This window comes from Gadus morhua, chromosome 7 (genome assembly GCF_902167405.1).
Source record: "Gadus morhua chromosome 7, gadMor3.0, whole genome shotgun sequence".
In the NCBI taxonomy this organism is placed as follows: domain Eukaryota; kingdom Metazoa; phylum Chordata; class Actinopteri; order Gadiformes; family Gadidae; genus Gadus; species Gadus morhua.
Window position 1 is genome coordinate 5,147,728 of NC_044054.1, and position 22,343 is coordinate 5,170,070.

A 22,343-nucleotide genomic window follows, 5' to 3' on the forward strand; every position below is an offset into this window, starting at 1 on the left:
GTTTTTTGTATTTTTACGGTTTTCGTTTACTTATTTTCCTAAATGGTTATGATTTACTAACCGGTTACACGTGTACCCGGGCACACCCCTAATCCAAAGCAACATACAATAAGTCAATTTATCAGAAGAAAGAGAAACAACAATATATCTCTGTTGGTACATTAAGGATCTTCATCGAACCAAGTGCAAAGCTTGTGCTTTCTGTTTGTGTGCCCGTGTGCATCTGTGTGTGTGTGTGTGTGTGTGTGTGTGTGTGTGTGTGTGTGTGTGTGTGTGTGTGTGTGTGTGTGTGTGTGTGTGTGTGTGTGTGTGTGTGTGTGTGTGTGTGTGTGTGTGTCTTTGTCTGCGCATGTGCGTGTCTCTGTGTGTGTGTGTGTGTGTGTGTGTCTGTGTCTGCACCTGTGCTTGTCTCTGTGTGCATGTCTGTTTGTGCGCACGTTTGTGTCTGTGTGTGTGTGCCTGTGTTTCCCCGTGTCTCTGCGTCTATGTGCGCCTCTGTGTCGGTTTGTGAGTCTGTGTGCCTGTGTGTGTGGTAGGGCTTTGACTTTTGCCCAAAAATCATATTCGAAGTTCGTTTGTTTATTAATATTAATATTAGAATATATTCGAATATTTATTAATAATATTTTGACCATTAAATGCCTTCAGTAAGACCTGGATTGGGCTTCGCGAGGTTTGTTTACCGGCGTTGCTATGGTTACCGGTCTTGCGTGTTCCAACGATTTATTAGGTTTCTAATAAATCGCTGTCTAATCAATACTTCATTCACTGCCTCTTCCGTGGTCATTACAATATTATGCCCTTAATATTCAAACCTGTTATTACCATAACATGTTTGAATATTAAGGGCTGCCTAATATTCGTTCGAATTTTGATTTATTTTTTGAAGTTCGGAGTCAAAGCCCTAGTGTGTGGTCACCTCATGACCACGGAGATGATGATGTCTGTCTGTGTGTGTGTGCGTGTCTATGTGTCTTTGCGCCTCTGTGTCTGTGTGTCTGTCGTGAGGGTGTCTCGGAGTGTGTGTCTGTGCCTGTGTGACTTTGCGTCTGTCTGTGTCTGTCTCTCTGTCCGTCTGTCTGTGTGTGTGTGTGTGTGTGTGTCCGTGGCTGTGCGTGTGCCTGTGTGTCTGTCTGTCTGTGTGCGTCTGCTCACCTCATGACCACTGAGATGATGATGTAGAGCTCCAGCTCCCAGCTGGGCCGGGGCAGGGCTGAGGAGCAGGACGCCAGCATGTGGTACGGCAGTGAGGCGTTGAGTGAGAACACAAAGTGAGACCCCCCCGCCGTGCTCAGCCTCAGCTCCCGGATCACCCGCGACGCCGTGAAGTCCGGTGTGAACCTGATGGGGGGGGGGGACACGGAGAGATGGGTTATGGATCAACAGAGTCATCGTTGTGGAACCGGAAGGTTGCTGGTTTGATCCCCGGGGGAGAGACATCAATGGATGAGTTTTAACAAAATACTGAAAAGATGAAAGAGAGACACAGAGACAGAGATGCTACCTACGCTCTGTGAAGGTTAGGCGGTAGCTAAGGAGGTACAGAGGGTTGCCTTGCGACCTGAAGTTGCTAGTTGGATCCCCGGCTCCTCCTAGCTGAGTGTCGAGGTGTCCCTGAGCGAGACGCCTCACCCTGACTGCTCCTGACGAGCTGGCTGTCGCCCTGAAGGGTCGACTCTGCTGTCGGTGGGGGAATGGGTGAATGTGTGCATGGATGGGTGAATGTGTGAACGGGTGACTGTGTGCGTGAATGGGTAAATGTCAGGCAATGTTGTAAAGCGCTTTGAGTAGCCCCTGGTCAGAAAAGCCCTGAATAAATGCATTTACCTTTCAGAAACAAGTCAGAAAGCAGGGTATTTCTTTGTTGACATTAAATACATCGGACAAGTGTCCGAAAAGCCAAACTTTTCAAGGACGTCGCTGGCCAGCCAGAGCTCCACACAAAAACTATTCTAAGACAAAGGGCCACTTTTATAACAGAGAGAAAGTGGTTGTGTTCGTTAACTGGCCCTTCAAGACTCTGCTGCTGTGATCCTCTGATATAGCAGGGTCTGGCTGGTAGAGCTATAATCAGTGTTATGAGGGACACCTGGGTCTGAACTATGAGGTGGACAGGCTCGTTATGCCCGGGACAGAATGGACCAGCTATCTGTGCTGGGAATGAGTTAACCCAGGGTTTTTCAACCTTGGGGTCCCGACCCCTTGACACAAGCCTCCACCTCTTAAAATAGGGTCTAGGTTTCTGTTTGTGTGCCCGTGTGCATCTGTGTGTGTGTGTCTTTGTCTGCGCATGTGCGTGTCTCTGTGTGTGTGTCTGTGTCTGCACCTGTGCTTGTCTCTGTGTGCATGTCTGTTTGTGCGCACATTTGTGTCTGTGTGTGTGCCTGTGTTTCCCCGTGTCCCTGCGTCTATGTGCGCCTCTGTGTCGGTTTGTGAGTCTGTGCGCCTGTGTCTGTGTGGTCACCTCATGACCACGAAGATGAGTTAACCCAGGGTTTTTCAACCTTGGGGTCCCGACCCCATGGGGGGTCGCCTGGAATTAAAATAGGGTCACCTGAAATGTCTAGTAATTGATTTAAAAAAATATATATTGATTTAAAAAATTAAAAGAAAAGAAAAATAATAATAAACAAATTTATTCGCCCGCCTGGCCCTGTCCCTCCAAAGACAGTTCCAAGAGGAACTGTGGCACAGACACCAAAGACACAGCGAACATACGATTCAGTATGGATTTACAAGTGTGATGAAATGTTACGAGGAGAAGCCGAAATGTCTGCTATGTAGTAAGGTCCTCTCTGCCGAGAGTATGAAGCCAAACAAACTCATAAGACACTGAGACACCACACAAAGAGCATGTCGGCAAACCAAGACCTTTTTGCAAAAATAAATTTGCCGACCGAACAAACAGCAAGTGTAGCATTTCAACAAGGCTGTGACTGCTAGTGAACGGGCCCTGAAAGCTTCTCTTGAGGTGAGATATCTCATTGCTAGGAATATGAAGCCACATAGCATTGCTGAGACTTTAATATTGCCAGCTGCCATCGATATGGTGAAAACGATGTGCAGGGAGGAAGAAGCTCAAAAAACAACTAAATTGCGCCCATCGCAGACATACTGCACCAGGTCGTAACCATAGTGAATTACATCAAGCCACATCCTCTGCGCGCACATCTGTTTGCAACACTGTGCGCCGAAATTTTTGATGTCAAAATGGGGTCACAGCCAAAAAAAGGTTGGGAACCACTGGGTTAACCTATCGATTTCTATGAACATCCTTACTATTTCTATGAGCATACTTACTATTTCTATGAACCTCCTTACTATACCAATATATCGGTAGACCAAAGAAACCTCAAACTCTTCAGAAATCCCAAACACTCCAGAAATCCCTACCTCTCCAGAAAACCCTGAAATCTCCAGAAACCCAAACAATGCAGAAAAACCGAACTCCCCAGAAAACCCTGAATTCTCCAGAAATCCAGAACTTGCTCTAAGCGACCCCAACCTGCGTGCCAATTGCATGGGCGACTCACATGATGACGATGTCCCGCGAGGCGTCGGGCTTCAGGGACATCGTCATCATGTGAGTGAATGGTTGAATGTGTGCATGAATGGGTGAATGTTGGTGAATTTGTCTGAATGAGTTTTACCCAGAAAACCCAGAAGTCTCTAGAAATCCAGAACTCACATGATGACGATGTCCCTGGAGGCGTTGGGCTCCAGGGAGAACTCTTGGCAGTGGAGCACCTTGAAGCCAAAGCCCTCACAAGGCCGGCCGTTGATCTCCAGGGACCGCACCACGATGGGCAGCCGGCCCGTGTTCTCCACCTTGAACGACCGCCGTAGCGTGAAGTTGGGCTCCTTCGGCCGGTTCTCTGAAACATGTCGACCAGGGGTTAGGGGGAGGATGTCATAAATATAAGGCATGTTAAGCCTTTTGAGACTGCACCTTTGATTAAGGGCTATACAAATGAAATACAAATTCACCACATCGACCAGGGGTTAGGGGGAGGGGGAGGAAGGGGAGGAGGGGGAGGGGGGCAGGGTGGGGGTTAGGGACGATGGCGTGAAATGAGTTGGACACAACTTTATTGAAGCGCTTTTCGTGCAGAATAGTGTTAGCTTATGGAGACGTTAGCTTAAAGATCATTTTTCTTTTTTAAACCACCAGATGTCTCCGATGACCCTAGGGTTCTCTCACACACACACACACACACACACACACACACACACACACACACACACACACACACACACACACACACACACACACACACACACACACACACACACACACACACAGGGTGTGACCTACTTTCAGTGCACTCCTTGAGATGGGACTCCACCATCTTGAAGCGCAGGAAGCCCCCCGGCCCCGGGTACTTCCCCCCCAACTTCAGCCGCTCGTAGCAGCCCTGGCCCTGCACCACCAGGAACTCCACCACCGTCAGGTTGTTCCTGGAGGGGGGAGAGACACATATACACACACAGAGAGAGACACACATACACACAGAGAGATACAGAGAGAGGCGCGCACACACACACACACGCACAGACACACACAAATATATAGAGACACACACACCGCACACAGAGACAAACACAGACACACATACACACAGAGAGAGACAAACACATATAGATAAAGAGACACACACATAGAGGTAGAGATACGCACACACATACACACACACACACACAGGTCAGAGGTGGAGGCTTGTGTCAAAGCGTCACCTTACAACCTCCACGCCGACACATTCTGCGCTACATTCCCAGCATGACCCTCGTGAAACGCACACCGTGGTGCCGTACGACAAAAAGCTGTGAGTAACATAATCTGCAGTTTGACCCGCTGGAGGGAAGCTCAAATTGAGTTAATTGGATTGTGCCTTAACGAGCTACACCTGTGTGCACTTCGACACACGCTCTGTGTGTGGAGAATGAATGCATGTACGTGTGTGTCTTTACTTTAAAGTGTGTGTGTATCTGTTCTACGCTCTGTCTGCCTGTTTTGTGCTATGTCTGTTCTGTGCTCTGTCTGCCTGTTCTGTGCTCTGTCTGCCTGTTCCGCCTGTTCTATGCTCTGTCTGTGTGGTCTATGGAGTGTGTGTGTGATTATGGCCCGTGGTACACATGGCTCAGAGGACATTCTTTGGACACGGCTCCACTCACTTAAGTGTGTTAAGTGGGTTCTGATTGACGTGGAAATGCAGTCAACAATTACAGCTAAATTGTTGCGCTTTCTCTACTGGAAAATCTCGTTTTTGATTGGTATGTTTCGGATATTAAACAGGAGAAAGGCCAACACTACAGTGCATAGCAGAGTATTCAGGGAATTAGTCTATGGGGAATGCACCGCAAATCCATCTTTGAGTATTCTACACAATATGGAGCCCAAGTGGACCCTGTGGGGCAGACCCTAGCCTCCCTCCAGCCCCGACCCAGACCCCCCTACCTGAGGATGAGCAGCGAGGTCACCGTGTGGTTGCCCTGCGGGGAGAAGCGCAGCCTGAGCCTCCGGTGTTCCTCGGGGTTCAGGGGAACGTTATAGACGTGGGGCCGGGGGGCGCCTTCCACGAAACCCCCGGAGGACCGGGGGGCTGTCGACTGGGGGAGGGAGGGAGAGAGGGTGCACCTTTTATGTTTACATTCAGGGTGTTGAGCAGAAACAAGTTCACCCATTCACCATTCATACACCCATTAACACATTCATACACATATTCACCTGTTCATACACATTCACCATTCATACACACACTCACCCATTCACACACATATTCACCAATTCACACACACATTCGCCCATTCATACACCCTCCTTTTATTGGCATGTCCCCAGGTGAACTCACCTGGTTCCTGTGGATCTGGAACTCCAGGGTGCTGGCGTCAAAGTTGGGAAGTCGCTCCATTGGAAAACTGGGAAGGGGAATAAAGAATGAACAGTGGGACCAGTGGCCACGGGGACACAACCAGTGGTCGAGTTGTAAAATAAAAGCTAGGGGGGATGGTGGATTTTAACTTTTAGGGAAAGATCATTTTTGCTGATGACAGCGCATATGGTGGGATACCAACGGTGTGATAATTATTATTATTATTATATTTTTTTGGGGATAAAATAAGAGCGATGACTACTGTCATGTCATCGCTCTTATTTTATCCTCAAAAACGCAGCTGATCGGACGCATCACACGATTCGGAGGCATGCATCACTTTTAAGGATTTTAAAAACTGATTCTTATTCTTTTTTAGGAATGAAAAGGAGAAAAGGGGACAGAGTTGGCTGCGGAATCGATGTCTAAGATGCAGAGACAGCTTCATGCTACCAGTGTCTGTTTCGTACGGTGTGGAATGAGAGCTCGTGAAGGCACTATTGCGTAAGCACGCCTGCGTGCTTGCGCAATAGCATACTGCCCGAGAATGCAGTATCGCTGTCAAATCTGTCCATGGGAAAAGTAACGTTAATTGAAAAAGGAAACCGCTATAATGAAATAGCGGTAATTTTTCCACATTAATTGATAAAACAACAGGGGATGGGAAGGGGGGATGGCTGTTCCAGACGGGGGATGATTTTGATCATTTTAATTCCAAAGGGGGTTGCCATCCCCCCTCATCCCCCCTCAACTCGAGTGCTGGACACAACCCCAAAAAGGGCAAAAACCAAAGCGCTCACTCAGATGTTCGCCACATATTGTTAGCCTCATGGCATATATGATATTGTTAGCAGAGGGTGTGTGTCCCTATACAGTTTGGGGCGTGTCCATTTAGCAAGGGGCGTGGTCATACACAGAGGGGGCGTGTCCCTACAGTTGGGTGTAACTCCCAATGGCAAGGGTGAGTGGTCCTACACAGAGGGGGTGGGACCCTACACATAGGGGGCGTGACCATAGTGAGGGGCCGTGTCCGTATACAGAGGATACGTGTCCCTATATAAAGGGGCGTGGTCATACACAGAGGCGGCGTGGTCCTACACAGAGGGGGCGTGTCCTTATAGAAAGGGGGTTTGGTCCTACACAGGGGGGGTGTGTCCCTGCTTACGTTTGAGTCTCCTCACTATGTTTCAATGAAAGACGATAGTGAAGGGATTTGCCTATAGAGGGGGTGTGTCCCTATACATAGGGGGCGGGTCTTAGCTTACGTTTGGGCCAGCGTGTGAGTGACAGCGGTGGGGTTGGAGTAGAGCGCCAGGGGGAGGATCTGAATGTAGAGACGGCTGTCAGCAGGGTTCTCCAGAGTCACCTCCACCTCCTGGGGAGAGAGGGGGAGAGAGGGGGTGGGAGGGGGAGAGAGAGAGAGAGAGAGAGAGGGGAGACAGGGTGAAGGGGGAGGGAGGGGGAGAGAGAGAGAGAGAGAGAGAGTCAGAGACACAGAGAGAGTCAGCCCTGAAGACTCCCTTGACTTCACGGTGTCATAGTGTCATAGTGTCTTAGTGTCATCATTTCTTTAAGTCTTCATGTCTCTTAATGTCCTGAGTTTCTTGTATGCCGCTGTGTCTGTTTGTCTCACCGAGGAGCTGTTGATGGAGATGAGGGGGAAGATTTCTCTGTGTTTCTGTCTTTGTGTCTGTGTGTCTCACCGAGGAGCTGTTGATGGAGGTGAGGGGGAAGATGACGTGTCTGGAGGAGTTGATGATGGACGGCCACTTGAGCTGGGCCAGGACGCGCGTCTGCATGTTCTTCTGGAGGTCCGCGTTGGCCTCGAACACCGCCTCCGCTCTGAGACAGGAGGAGGAGCAGGAGGAGAGGGTGGAGGAGGGGGGGAGGAGAGAGAGGTGGTCACAGAGATACAGACAGGGAGAGAGGGTGGAGGAGGGGAGAGAGGGTGGAGGAGGAGAGAGAGGGTGGAGGAGGAGGGGAGAGAGAGACAGACGGACAGAGAGAGTTATTGAAACATAGATGTTGAACAGACACATGCCATACCTGTAAGGGAACCTTAGTTAAGTTAAGGGGACCTTAGTTAAGTTAAGGAGACCTACATGTGCTGGGAGCTCTCCTTGAGGGCCTTCCACCTCTTGTTCAACATCTGGTAGAGGTCCACGTCTGCGTCCCACATGTCCTCCTGTAGGGCCAACCCGGGGCCCGGGGTCTCCGCTGAAACACACACCGGCTGGGGTCACTCACCGTCACTGGACCCTACCCTTAAGGGTGGCCACACTGTTATACGGCCACACTTCAATTAGCTCCTAAGTTGCTTAGTTAAGATGATCTTAAGAACTGAAGCACGCAGTATCTCTACCCTAACCCTGATAACGTTAAGCGAAAATACACTTAAATTAACTTAAGTTACACAGTCATGGGGAATGAGTGATGTTTTGCCTGCATATTGATGGAGAAAATACTAAAGTATGGATACATGAATGTACGGTCATGTGCCATACTTTCATGTTTCATGTTGAAAGAGTGATGTGTTGCCTGCTTAGCGGTTGAGAATATACTAAAGTGTGGACATGATTTACAAATATAAATGTAGCGTTGAAATTATATTTTTAATTGAAAAAATATATATACTGTTTTAAATATTATTTTAAGTATTTACTTTAAAATCCAGATTTGTAAATAATAAAAACGAAATGTCAATATACTCACACACAGCTATTACATTTATATAGCTCCAATGAGATATGAAATATCAAACATATTTTTGAATAAAATTTCATATTTTGAGAGTAGGACGGACTCACATTTCAGAATAAAGGGCAGGCCCACGTAGCAGTAGTCCCCACACTGCAGGCTGGCATCAAAATATATCTTTGCCACCTGAGAAAAATAAATAAACACAATAGGCGCTGAATTTTAAGACATTCGAACTACGAAACACAGGAGGGAGGGAGAGGTGGAGGGTTGGCGTGATGGGAGAATGGAGGGAGAGATGGGGGAGAGAGAGAGAGAGAGAGAGAGAGAGAGGGAGAGGGAGAGGGAGAGAGAGAGAGAGAGAGAGAGAGAGAGAGAGAGAGAGAGAGAGAGAGAGAGAGAGATGGGAGGAGGGATGGACAGATGGGAGGAGGGATGGACAGAGAGATGGAGAGAAGGGACAGACAGACAGACAGACACAGACAGACAGACAGACAACCTGGCGGTACCTTGGACTTCTTCTTGTACAGAGAGAGGGGCAGACAGACAGAGGGCGTTCAGACATGCCGGTACCTTGGACTTCCTCTTAGGCTCCAGCTCGTCCCGGCTGGTCTTCAGCCGGCGGTAGAAGAAGCGCTTGTCGTCGCTCAACGAGCGGATGTGCAGTAGCTTCACCCGCTGGGAGAAGGAGCTGATGATGCTGAAGCTCTGGTGGACCGTTTTACCCTGGAAGGGGGGTCAGAGGTCAAAGGTCAGGGGTCAGAGGTCAGAGCAGAGGTCGGGGTATAGGTCAGGGCAAAGGTCAGGGCTCTCCTTTACTGAATACCCACAATACCCTGCCGAATACACACTAAATACCCAAAATACACCACTAAATACCGACAATTCACTACTGAAGCCATGAGATCTGGAAGCAATAAAACTACAAAAATGTATTTATTCTGCACAAAACGTCCTAGCGGTCTGATTCCCTGAGCAGCGTTCTGCGGTCCAGAAAAAAATCTCAAAGCTTTATTAGCAGCACCTACTGGGAACGACGGTGGTAGTACGATGTGTTTGGGGTGACTGGTGAGGGTTCCCACGGCGATGACCGCCTTCACCGGTACGGTGAGAATCTGTTGACCGAACACAACGTTAGACACACTGAAAGAAAAAACACGCAAATGTGCAGACAAACACACACACACACACACACTAAGAGGACACAAACATGCAGACAGACACACACAGACAAAGAGGAAGACACAAACACACACACACACACACACACACACACACACACACACACACACACAGGGGGGATGATACTAGAACAACACACATGGGACAGACATACTCACACTAATAGGAGACACACAAACAGGCTGAAAGACACAAACATGCAGACCGACAGACAGGGGGAAGACACAAACTGGCACAAACGGGACACACAAACACACACTCACACACTCAGCTGTGGGCCGGTGGTACCTCATAGTCGGTGGTGATGTGTATGGCGGCGTTGTAGTGGCCCTCCAGCCCCCGGGCGGACAGGGTGACCCGGAACACGGCATAGTACCCCGAGGCCAGGATCACCTGGGGGTCAAAGGTCACAGAGTGAGGTCAGAGAGGGAGGGAACACGGCATAGTACCCCGAGGCCAGGATCACCTGGAGGTTAAAAGGTCAGAGATCAGAGAGGGAGGAAGAGAGGGAGGGAGGGAGGGAGAGACAGAGAGGTCAGAGAGGGAGGAAGAGAGGGAGGGAGGGAGAGATAGAGAGGTCAGAGAGGGAGGAAGGGAGGGAGGGGGGGAACACGGCATAGTACCCCGAGGCCAGGATCACCTAGAGGTCAGGGGTAAGGGAGGGATGGAAGGAGGGAGGGAGGGAGGGAGTCAGGGAGGGAGGGAGGGAGGGAGGGAGGGAGGGGGAAAGAGAGAGAGAAAGAGAGTGAGAGACAGAGAGGGATGGGTGAGACAGAGAGATGGGAGGTATGGACACAGAAAGAGCAAGAAAGAGAGAGCGAGCACGAGAGAGTGAGAGCGAATGCTCGGGACGCCTAGGACGTCAGACACAGACAGAGAATTGTGATGGGGACGATGGATGGGGGGGGGTACCGTTTTGTGCGTGGAGGCTGTGGCGTTGAGCAGCTCCCGGGAGCGGCTCAGCAGGCTGGTGCGGTTCCCCCGCTCCGTCTTCAGCAGCTCCACCACCACACTCTCCCCCGTCACCTGCCACGGCCGCAGCACCAGCTGGGGGGGGGGGGGAGAGACAGGTGATACATAAGTTAAGGCAAAATTATGCCAACCGATTTTTCCACCCAATTTGGAATCGACCAATCAATGGCCTGCAGCGCTGTTAAGCCCCATCCACATGTCAAGACCAGGACAGTTCAGCAGCCGGCAGAAACAATGGTTAAACGAGGCCTTGAACTAAAAATAAAAACAGGAAGTTCCCGTTACCACGCCGACACAAATGACGACACGTTACCACGAACTGTTCTCGTAGATTAGTACCATACCTTGCCACTTAAAAAAGGTACAATACCCCGATTTATTAGTACCGGCCCTTTAAGAAGGAGTGACTCTGAAGGGGACGTCACAGGGGACATTGTTTTGTTCAACATTAAAACAATAAACATTCGACATGGTATGGTATCGAGTAGGGATGGGCAAAATGATTCTTTTCCGGGAACTAGTTCTTTCAGTTTAGTTCACTATAACGATTTGTTTGTTTGATTCGTTCGTTTTGATTCGTTCGTTACGTCAGTTTACGTCATTTGACAGGGAATCTCACAGGTGTCTGCCCCCCCCCCCGCGAGACGGCCCAGACTATAATTTAAGCGACTTCTAGGCTCTACCCCCCGTGAAAATCGACAAGATATACTATATAGTTTGACTAAAAGTCCCACCAACATTTATACCACTAGCTTACTCTCTATATGTCATTCATGGTTTTATATTTATAATTTTATTTTACTCCACATTTAATTCTTCATTATTCAGGCATTACAGAACTTTCATGGTCATAAATAAAAAATACGAACTGCAGTTTAATTTCTTTGTTTGTTCTTGAATTGACGTAGAATGGAGCAAAGACTCCTGGGATTGGGAAATGCGTTTATCCAATAAACAGATGGAGGTCAAGTCTATTTTTCGGAAATGTAGGGGGATATATGAGTGGCCCCACGTTGAATGGTATGACCCAAGATACGTCAGACAGAGAAAGCGCGCAAATTCGACATGAAGAGTTGTTTTGGGGAACCAGTTCTTGTCGTTCAAGTTCGGGAGTCGTTCGTTGCGAACGAATCGGTCGCGACCAACTCATCCCTAGTATCGAGCCATAAGTCTGGTATGTTGACCAGTGAGTGAGTGAGTGAGTGAGTGAGTGAGTGCAGACAGACAGACAGACAGACAGACAGACAGACAGACAGACAGACAGACAGACAGACAGACAGACAGACAGACAGACTCACCTCTATAGGGTTGCTGTTGAAGACGGTCAGCAGGATGCTGCTGGTGTCCGTGGCGCTCAGGACCCCGAAGTCCAGGAAGCGGGGGTTCAGGCTGGGGGGGAGAGCCAGCGGCTGGTGGGGGGGGGGGGGGGAGACACCGTTAGAAACATGTCGACACCACTACAAGCTTATGTATTAATGTAAACATTTATGAATAGAAAAACAATAATGAATCCAGTGAATGAAAACAGGGACTTGTTCTATTTTAGATGCTAAGCACTCATTCATTTATATATTTCTGAATAGAAAAATAAGAAATTATGAATTAAATAAGGGAAAGCAGGGACTTTTTTTCATTGAACAAACTACGCTCTAATTTATTTGCTTAAAGAACCTGATAAATAAGAATAAATAACTAGGACTGCTGGCAGTCACCAAAGGTATCCCCAGCTACCCTAGTGAATTAGTGAAATGAATGCCATCAGCCCACGGCCAAAAGTCAAAACTGAATCAACTTTTGGAGAAACTGAATGACGCGCTGCGGCGGCCAATCACAGGATGCAGAACCTTGTTTAGCATGCAACGTAAGCATCTTCCAGTCTAACTTTAGGTTAGACGTTTGTGTGTCGCCTGATGTCACACAAAGGTAGGGTGCGATTCCGAGAGTCTGTGGTTAAGGTTGATGAGGCTGTGTCGCTGCGGTTACCTCCGACCCGAGCCCGACACAGTTAAAGTCTATTTTTCTCATACTAATGACACGTTTACGTTTGTGTATATGAAAGTACGCCTTTATTAAACAACTGCAAGGCGAAGCCCGTGAACAGTGAGCACACGAGTGCTCACGCTTGTCGCGCAGAATCATAACCAATTTAAATTCAAATGGGCCCATCAAAAAGGCCACAATAACGATAAATTCCATATAATTACTAGAGCTGTCAGTTAAACGCGTTATTAACGGCGTTAACGCAAACCAAATTTAACGGCGTTAATTTTTTTATCGCGCGATTAACGCAATTATTTTATAAAAAAAAAAAAAAAAACTTTTTTTCTTTTTTTTTTTTCTTTGGCTCAAAACAAAGAAGCAGTAGCCTGACTGCTATGTTCAAATGACATTTGTTAAAAGCAGTCGTTTAATTGCTCTATAGGCTCTTTTTTTGTATCGTCCTGTTTTGATCAGTGTATATGCCAATGTTGTTATCAATAAAAAATCATTTGCACAAGGCAAGCCGATGCACTTCACCATGTTGATAAGAGAATTAAAATGAGAAGAATTATGGGACAAAAAAATCAAGGGATATTTAGCATAGAAAAAGAATTTGCGATTAATCGCGATTAATTAGAGTTAACTATGACATTAATGCGATTAATCACGATTAAATATTTTAATCGCTTGACAGCTCTAATAATTACACAAGAGGTTCTGAGGTTCTGTAGGACAGTTAGCCTATGAAACGTCTACACAAAAGCAACGCCCATGCCAATTCCAACTCCTTATCGCGCAGATGTGATCAGCCGACCCGAACCCAAGCATCACTTCTAAATATTTAAAAGGTACCCGATCCGGCCTGTCGGGTACTGTCAGGTTCACTCAGGCCCGGGTCGGGTTTCCATGCTCTAACACAAACATACACACAAACCCTTTGGCGTAACACCACCCCTTTAAGTTCACCGCGTGATGTCGCAAACGTCTCACAAACGTTGCACAAACTTCGCACAAATGTTGGTCGCTTTCTACTCTACTCGATCAACGGTGGATACTGATGCTGAGGCTGCGTTGCGTCGCACGGACTATACAACCGTCACTCTTGCACGACTCTGAGCTTCGGATGCTGAGGCTGCGTCGCCACGGTTACCTCCAGGAAGCCGGTGTAGGCCCTGATGGGCAGGTGGAACTTGGAGGCGTTGGTGACCAGCAGGATGTTGCTGTCCACGTGGGTGGAGGGCCGCAGCGGGCGGAACTCCAGGGAGAAGATGTACAGGGACCCCTGGGAGGGGATGAGGACGGGGTCCGTGAAGTTCAGCACCTGGAGGCACAGCGGGGGGGTCAGGAGCAGGCTAGTAACGATGCTATTGACAAATAACAATGCTAGGTAAGGTAGCTCTCTCCGTGGGCGTTGTTAGCTGACATTCATGAATAAGACTTTGCTAGAAGTTTACGTTAGCAAACTGAATGTCTTTCCCTGTGTGCGTGTGTGTTTTTATCCCTGTGTGTGTGCGTTTGAAAGCGGTGGTGTTGTGGGTGTTCATGGTGCTTTTAATTGTAGTGTAGTGGTGGTAGTGTAGTTTGGGTAGAGGTGATAGTGACGGGGTTGGTGCTGGTAGTAGTACTGAAAGTGGTGGTGGTGTGATGGTGGTGGTGTGATGGTGGTGGTGGTGTAAGTGCTGGTGCCGATGTTGGTGGTGTTAGTGTTTAGGGTGGTGTTGGGGTTGGCGGTGGTGTTTAGGGTGGTGGTTGTGGTCAAGGTGATGGTGATAGTGGTGGTGGTGGTAGTATTCGTAGTAGTGGTGGAATTAGTGGTGTTGCTGTTGCTACTGTTGGTGGTGTTGTGGGTGGTGCTGTTGCTACTGGTGGTGGTGTTAGTGGTGATGGTATAGTGGTGGTTGTGTTGTGGGTGGTGGTTTAGTGGGGGTGGTAGTAGTTGTGAAAGTGGTAGTGGTGCTGGTGGCTTTAAGGGAGGTGGTGGTGTTAGAGGTGGTGGAGTTGTGGGTGGTGCAGGTGGTGGTGTTACCTTGAACATGGCGCTGGCGTCGTCGGGCAGGGCTACGTGGTGCACGCGGATGGCGAAGTGGAAGGTGTTGGTGAGGTGGATGGGTTTCACCAGCACCTCCGTCACGCTGTCACGGATGTGGAACAGGGTGACGGTATGGTCAAAGCCCAGGTACCTGAGAGAGAGAGGGGGGGAGGGAGGGAGAGAGAGAGAGGGAGGGAGGGAGAGCGAGAGACAGCAAGAGAGAGAGAGAGAGAGAAAGACAGAGACAGAGACAGAGACACACACGAGCACACACACACACACACAAACACACAGGGACATAAACATACACACACAAGAGTGGACAGACAAAACACACAAACACAGGGACATACAAAGAAACACCAACAGGAACAGACACGCACAGGGACCCACACATACACACACACACACAAACGCCAAAGAGAAAGAGGAAGAACCAGTCATTTCTAAAATTATCATTAAAACCACTTCTGATAAAGAGAAGAAATTGCCCCATTGGTGATAACCGGGAATCATGAATCACATGACTCATATATTTGTTTTATTTCTCCTTAATGTTATTGCGCTGTTTATCAGTCTGTATGTTTTCGTATTTGTGCACACAAATTTTAAGCTTTTTATGAAAAAAGTTCCCCTCCACACACACACAATAGGGTTGGGCGATATATCGATATTTTAAATATATCAAGATTTTTTCAAATGAGATATGGAAAGAGACGCTATCGTCAACATCGATATAGTTTAATTTGCGTTGAAAGTACAGCACATTTGTTCCAAATAACAGCAGTTTCAAACCGCTCCTGCCCCCTGCTATTTCGTAACTCTGACCCAGCCCGGCACCCCTTCTACTCACGTCACTTTTTTAAATCCCCTAGGGTGCGAAACATGGAGTCCGCCAGCAAACGCAGCACCTATGAGCTTGCATGTAAGCGGAAGACAAATGGCTTCATAGTTTGGGAATGGTTTGGGTTCAAGGTGTCCAACGAATTACAGAATCTGGTATTTTGTAGAGAGTGCTACAAATCGGTCGCAACTAAAGGGTCGAGTACGACAAACGTCTTCTATCACTTGCAGCATCACCACAAGATGCAATATGAAGAGTGCTCAAAATGCATGCAGCGATGCAAAATCTAAGGCTGTCTCGATATTAATTATTTTTTATTCCGATAAAGGCAGTACAACAATTGTCCCAAAATTATTGCGGACTTCCGGACACCCGCTCCGGCGGGTGTAGCTCCATGTCGCGATTAAATTCTGCGCTTCAGATTGATGAGGAAGGGGAAGAACCAGAGACGCGGAGAGCCCGACACAGTTGTAATGATTCATAATATTCCGGAGGCGCACACAGCTTTGGCCGTGATATTTTATATTATAATGTTCTCAAATACGAGGCAGAGGTCTAGTCCACGGTTTATTCAACCATCAAACTATGCAATTCCGAACGGTAGGAATAGTAACAGTAAACACAAACGGCAGGTAGGTATAGTATAACGATAACTCCACGGTAACTAACTTAATGGTTTCTCACTCCGCAAGACCCAAACATATAACATAAACAAATAACCTAGTAACGCCAAACGTCAAACACACACACACACACACACACACACACACACTTACCCGTCTAGGACCTCAGCCTGGTACGGTATCTCCAGCTTTGAGTAGCTCTTCTCTTTTGCTTTGACGGTAATTTTTCCCAACGACTGCGACGCCTTCTGGACCTTGGAGGCTGGGAGGAGAAACACACAATCACAAAGAATCCTAACAATGCTAACAACAACAATCCCAGCAATGCTAAGAACAACAATGCAAGCAATTCTAACAACAACAATGCCGACAATGTACCTATGCTAACAGTGTGCCTTGCTAAACACACATGCACATAGGGACACACACACATACAGACAAACACACACACACACAGTGTATCAAGGAGTTCCCGTTTTTCAACGTACCATCAAAACTAATACTTGCGACTTTGGTATATTTATTTTCCCCGGCTTTGAGCGTGATTGCCTTGAAGTCTATCGTCACGGCCTCGTTGGCCGGACTGGCTCTGATACTCTGGCAGCATTCGGAACAGAAGAGTTCGGGATTAGGATGCAGAACAAGACAACAGCAAGGTTTAACCTTTACCACCACCGTCGCGTTTTAATCTATCTTTCATTCTACTAATAGAAAAGGATGGCTAGCCGGAGCACTCACTACAGGCTTATAGTGAAGACTATGAATGGTTTAATGTATTCTATATTGTTAAAGCGGCAATGTCTAAGATTAAACCCATCCTAGTAAGTAGGCGACTTTGAGTTCAAATGTCTCCGGCTGGATGGATGGAGGCAGAGAGAGAGAGAGAGAGAGAGAGAGAGAGAGAGAGAGAGAGAGAGAGAGAGAGAGAGAGAGAGAGAGAGAGAGAGAGAGAGAGAGAGAGAGAGAGAGAGAGAGAGAGAGAGAGAGAGAGAGAGAGAGAGAGAGAGAGAGAGAGAGAGAGAGAGAGAGAGAGAGAGAGAGAGAGAGAGAGAGAGAGAGAGAGAGAGAGAGAGAGAGAGAGAGAGAACTAAGCGACGTTGTGTCGTTAGTCGGACCACTCACCGTAATCTGCACGTCTTTTGAGCCCGAGTTGAGCAGGTGTAAATTCAACTGCTTCGCTTTATCTGTAGAGGGCGTTCAGAGTGAGAGTCAAGACGTCAAACACAGATCATCATCACTTTATCTGTAGAGGGCGATGATCAGAGTGAGAGTCAAGACGTCAAACACAGATCATCATCACTTTATCTGTAGAGGGCGATGATCAGAGTGAGAGTCAAGACGTCAAACACAAACGTCATCATCCCTGAACATGAAAGAAAACACATTGACTGTGTCTACTTATCTCTTCCCAACACACAACTCTACACCCTGGTACACACACACACACATACACATACCTCTACACCCTGGTACACACACACACACACACACACACACCTCTACACCCCGGTACACAAACATCAAACCTCAATACATCCGGAGCTGTTATTGAAGGTTTGGATGGACATGTCTGAGGGAGGGCTGCGTTACCTTGTGAGCGGAGAGTACCGAAGTCTAACATTTCTATGGAGGAGTATATCCCAGGAGCTGTGGAGCAACCAGACACAAGCAGAGTCAGAACCAACCCGGTTCAGAGAGACAATAGCAATGTAGGTGAGAGAGAGAGAGAGAGAGAGAGAGAGAGAGAGAGAGAGAGAGAGAGAGAGAGAGAGAGAGAGAGAGAGAGAGAGAGAGAGAGAGAGAGAGAGAGAGAGAGTGAGAGAGAGATCATAGCAGCCAGATTCGTCACTTGTGATGAGAGAAGGACCTCAAACTCCCCATAAACACTCACAAAGAGACAGAGAGAGCGAGAGATAGAGAAAGAAAGGGAGAGACACAGACAGACAGAGAGACAGACTTCATGTCCACCACCACTACAACACAATTCGTACGGCCCTCAACCCATCCTCCTCGACAAATCAGAGCCTCCCCCTAAACCCGTGGGCCCTTAATCCCTCCGGAGAGACTGGCGACCTCCAGGGGTCTGGGACAGGGGGGGGTCTGGGACACGGGGGGGTCGTACCGGCGGTGACCTCCACCTCCACGGGCAGGATGATGAACTGGTCGGGGTCCGAGGCGTTGGTCTTGATCCTGATGAAGGCTGTGTGGTTGTCGGCCTCTCGCGAGGAAAAGCTGGCCCGCATCACCCCCTTGGTCTCAAACGGAGGGATCTCCTGTTGGGGGGGGGTAGAGAGAAGGAGGGGGGCGGAGTCAGCAAGGGGGAACCTATGGGTGCCAAAACAACGCTGTTGTCGGGACCGGCAAGCCCCCATCACCGATCTAAAATGTTTTGCCTGAATATATATATGGAGGTATGTATGTGTGTACGTCAATCATGGCACCAATTGCACTCCTGATCATGCCTGGAATGCCGGTGCCACCACTCTGCGTTCCTTCTCAAGATTTCTTCCTCGCTAATTACGCCTCTGAGACTTGGCCTGTGATTAAGGACTGAACAAATAAAATTGAATTTGTGTGCGTATGTATTTGTGTGTGAGCGAGCGAGCAAGTAAGTGAGTGAGTGAGTGATCGATTGAACGAGTGAGTGAGTATATTTGTGCATGCTTGTATATGTGTGTGTGCGGGTGATTGGGTGAGTGAGTGAGTGAGTGAGTGAGTGAGTGAGTGAGTGAGTGAGTGAGTGAGTGAGTGAGTGAGCTCTCACCCATAGGTGCCTTGTGCCACCCTGCTGCCCCGTGGGCAGCTCTAGATGGAGGTCCCCCCCACTGGAGTACATCTCTACCACCTGGGGACACAGGAGGTCAGTCATACATACATTCAGTATAGAGACATATACATATAGATATTAGGGCTGTCAAGCGATTAAAATATTTAATCACGATTAATCGCATTAATGCCATAGTTAACTCACGATTAATCGCGATTAATCATAAAAAAAAATTCTATGCTAAATATCCCTTGAATTCTTTGTCCCATTAATTTTTAAGAGCATTAATTTTAATGCTCTTATCAACATGGAGAAGTGCATCGGCTTGCCTTGTGCAAATGTTTTTTTATTGATAACAACATTGGCATATACTGATCAAAACAGGACGGTACAAAAAAAAAGCCTATAATGCAATTAAACGATGAACATACAAAGATATGCCTTGAACATAGCAATCAGGCTACTGCTTCTTTGTTTTGAGCCCAAAAAAAAATATATAATAATAATAATAATTTGTGTTAATCGCGCATTAAAAAAATGAACGTCGTTAAAATTGGTTTGCGTTAACGCCGTTAATAACGCGTTTAACTGACAGCTCTACATATATATTTATAATAGAGATATCTATATATCTATTTGAGCAACCGCTCTTGTCGGTTGTTTTGTGTCAGTCTTTGTTGTGTGTTCTTAGCATGGAGCCGACTGTTAACATTTCAGTGCATTATATGTATGAGACATATAAAATCTGAATCTATATCTAAGCAAGACAGAAAGAGAGAGAGTGAAAGACTTTTTTCTCTCTCTCTGTCTTTGTCCGTCTGTCTCTCTGTCGCCCTCTGTGTGTCTCCATCTCTCACACCAACTCCCTCTTCCCCTCTCTCCCCCTCTTCACCTGCAGTGGTTCACTGTGGGGATTGTGGATGTTGATGAGGGGGAAGAAGCTCTCTCTCCCTCCCTCCTCACCTCCCCCCCCTCCCTCCCTCCCTCCCTCCTCACCTGTAGCGGCTCGCTGTGGGGGTTGTGGATGTTGATGAGGGGGGAGAAGCTGCTGTTGACCGGGACCCTCGCCCCGATGAAGGGGCGGAGCCGGTATGGGTTGGGGATCCCCACGCCAAACACCTGGGGGTCAAAGGTGAAGGTGAGGAGGTCACAGGTTAAGACTTAGGATTCAGCCAATGAGGCGCAGTTAATCAGCAGCGTTAGGAGAGTAGATTTAGGTTAGACTTCACAATTTGCCCAAAATACGAGAATATGGTTCACGTTATAAATTACGATATTTGGGGCTATATTTCCTGTCTAACTCTTTAGGAATAAAGCATAAAAATGCAATAGAAATTCCTAAAAAACAAGAAATTATTAATTATATCGATATTTAACGACAGTGAATCGAATCTCGTATCGCAATAAGAAGGCGACGATATATCGCCTCATAGATATTATGTCCAACCCCTCGCAACCAATAGCTGAAGACTATGATAAATAAACAACCAATAGCTGAAGAGATAATTAAACAACCAATGGCTGTAGAGTATGATAAATAAACAACCAATGGCTGAAGAGATGATAATTAAACAACCAATGGCTGTAGAGTATGATAAATAAACAACCAATGGCTGAAGACTATGATAAATAAACAACCAATGGCTGTAGAATATGATAATTAACTAGCCTATGGCTGAAGAGTATGATATAATAATATCGATTAGGCTATGAGGCTAACAATATGTAAACGTAAAACGCTCCAAGCGACAGGATGATGATGATGGTGATGGCGACGGGGACCCACCTGATATGTGAAGACCCCGTGGTGGGAGGTGTTAATAAATAATGTGTTCTCCACGTTGCCCACCACCCGCGCCAGGAACACCACGTCGAACGACGTGTTCCCCCCCGGCGGGATTATCTGGGGAGAGACAGGAGAAGGAGCGAGAGTCAGGGCAGTTTCAATGTTTACATTTAGCACTTTTATCCATGCGTCTTACAATAAGTAGAAAAGAAAATCAACTGTGGTAAGGATGTTAGGACCAAGTGCCAAGCACTAACAACACTAGGTTAACCCATTCCCCGTCTACAACAAAGATAGCTAGGATAAGATCATGCTACACAACGAAGTACTATAACTAAGTGTGACATACAATACGCCCGTACATTAAGTGCCAGGATGTAAGTGTGTGAGTGAGTGAGTTTCTTTGAGTGAGTCAGTGTGTTTCTGTAAGTGAGTGTGTTTCTGTGAGTGAGTGAGGGAATAGCATAACTTTCTTTGAAACAAAATAGACAACTAGCATGCAAGAACGACTTAGGGCAGAACTAAACCGTAGATCGCTTCAGATGTCTCTACTTTGAGGAGACAAAGACAACACACGGTGCAGAAGCCTTTAAAAACACACAGCGGGGCCACGGACCCCACATGAGGAGGAGGAGTCGTTAGTCAGAGCACAGGGGGGGCTGGTCCTTACCCTGTTCTGAAAAAACGACGCGTGGAAATGCGCCGTTGTGGCTGATATCGAAATCAGGCTGATTTCTTCTGGGCTGGAGTTGTGTAAATAAACTTTTTCCATTTTGGGCATCCCCACCGGCCTGGGAACACACATATAGAGGGAGGGACAAACACACAGATAGAGGGAGAGACACACACAGATGGATAAACACACAGATAGAGAGAGAGACATACACACACACAGATAGAGGGAGAGACACACACAGATATAGATACACACACAGATAGAGAGAGAGACACACACAGAGATAGAGATACACACAGAGATAGACACATGGATAGACACACACAGATAGAGACACACACACAGCGATAGAGAGAGACACACAAACACAGATAGAGAGAGACACACAGAGAGAGAGAGAGAGAGAGAGAGAGAGAGAGAGAGAGAGAGAGAGAGAGAGAGAGAGAGAGAGAGAGAGAGAGAGAGAGAGAGAGAGAGAGAGAGAGAGAGAGAGAGAGAGAGAGAGAGAGAGAGAGAGAGAGAGAGAGAGACACACACACACACACAGATAGAGATAGACATACACAGAATGAGAGAGACACACACAGAGATAGAGGTAAAGACAAAACACACACAGATAGATACACACACACAAACACCATTAGAATTCAGTAACAGTTTTGTATCGGCTGATTATTGATGAAAGCTGTTTCTTTGCCTCAGGATAATAAACACCACTACATCAAAGTGTGTGTGCTTTAGCAGTTTACAGAGACACAGGCCCCAGGGGCAGGTTGGCTTTAATGGGAGCAAATGTTATTAAAACGCTGCGAATGGGAGATTTGCATTTAATGCAAAGCAGCTGCAATGCAAACGTTTACCAACCCAAAACACAGAGGGAATAATGTGCCTTTGTCTGAGTAAACTGCTTAAGCTCG

The 22,343-nt window shown here is 47.3% G+C and overlaps 1 protein-coding gene across 1 annotated transcript in view; it reads right to left on the reverse strand.

Annotated features, from left to right (window-relative positions):
* LOC115546839 (transmembrane protein 131-like) overlaps positions 1-22,343 on the reverse strand; it is a 49,698-nt gene that overhangs the window by 15,389 nt on the left and 11,966 nt on the right. The window contains 25 exon segments of the mRNA XM_030360606.1: positions 1,156-1,341; positions 3,689-3,875; positions 4,316-4,458; positions 5,456-5,607; positions 5,850-5,916; positions 7,136-7,245; positions 7,574-7,712; positions 7,973-8,087; positions 8,678-8,753; positions 9,141-9,293; positions 9,596-9,682; positions 10,038-10,142; positions 10,662-10,796; positions 12,020-12,130; positions 13,852-14,022; positions 14,728-14,881; positions 16,351-16,459; positions 16,686-16,794; positions 17,320-17,381; positions 17,788-17,844; positions 18,320-18,470; positions 18,962-19,042; positions 19,961-20,083; positions 20,751-20,867; positions 21,421-21,541. Coding sequence (XP_030216466.1) covers positions 1,156-1,341; positions 3,689-3,875; positions 4,316-4,458; positions 5,456-5,607; positions 5,850-5,916; positions 7,136-7,245; positions 7,574-7,712; positions 7,973-8,087; positions 8,678-8,753; positions 9,141-9,293; positions 9,596-9,682; positions 10,038-10,142; positions 10,662-10,796; positions 12,020-12,130; positions 13,852-14,022; positions 14,728-14,881; positions 16,351-16,459; positions 16,686-16,794; positions 17,320-17,381; positions 17,788-17,844; positions 18,320-18,470; positions 18,962-19,042; positions 19,961-20,083; positions 20,751-20,867; positions 21,421-21,541 — 3,021 coding nt within the window.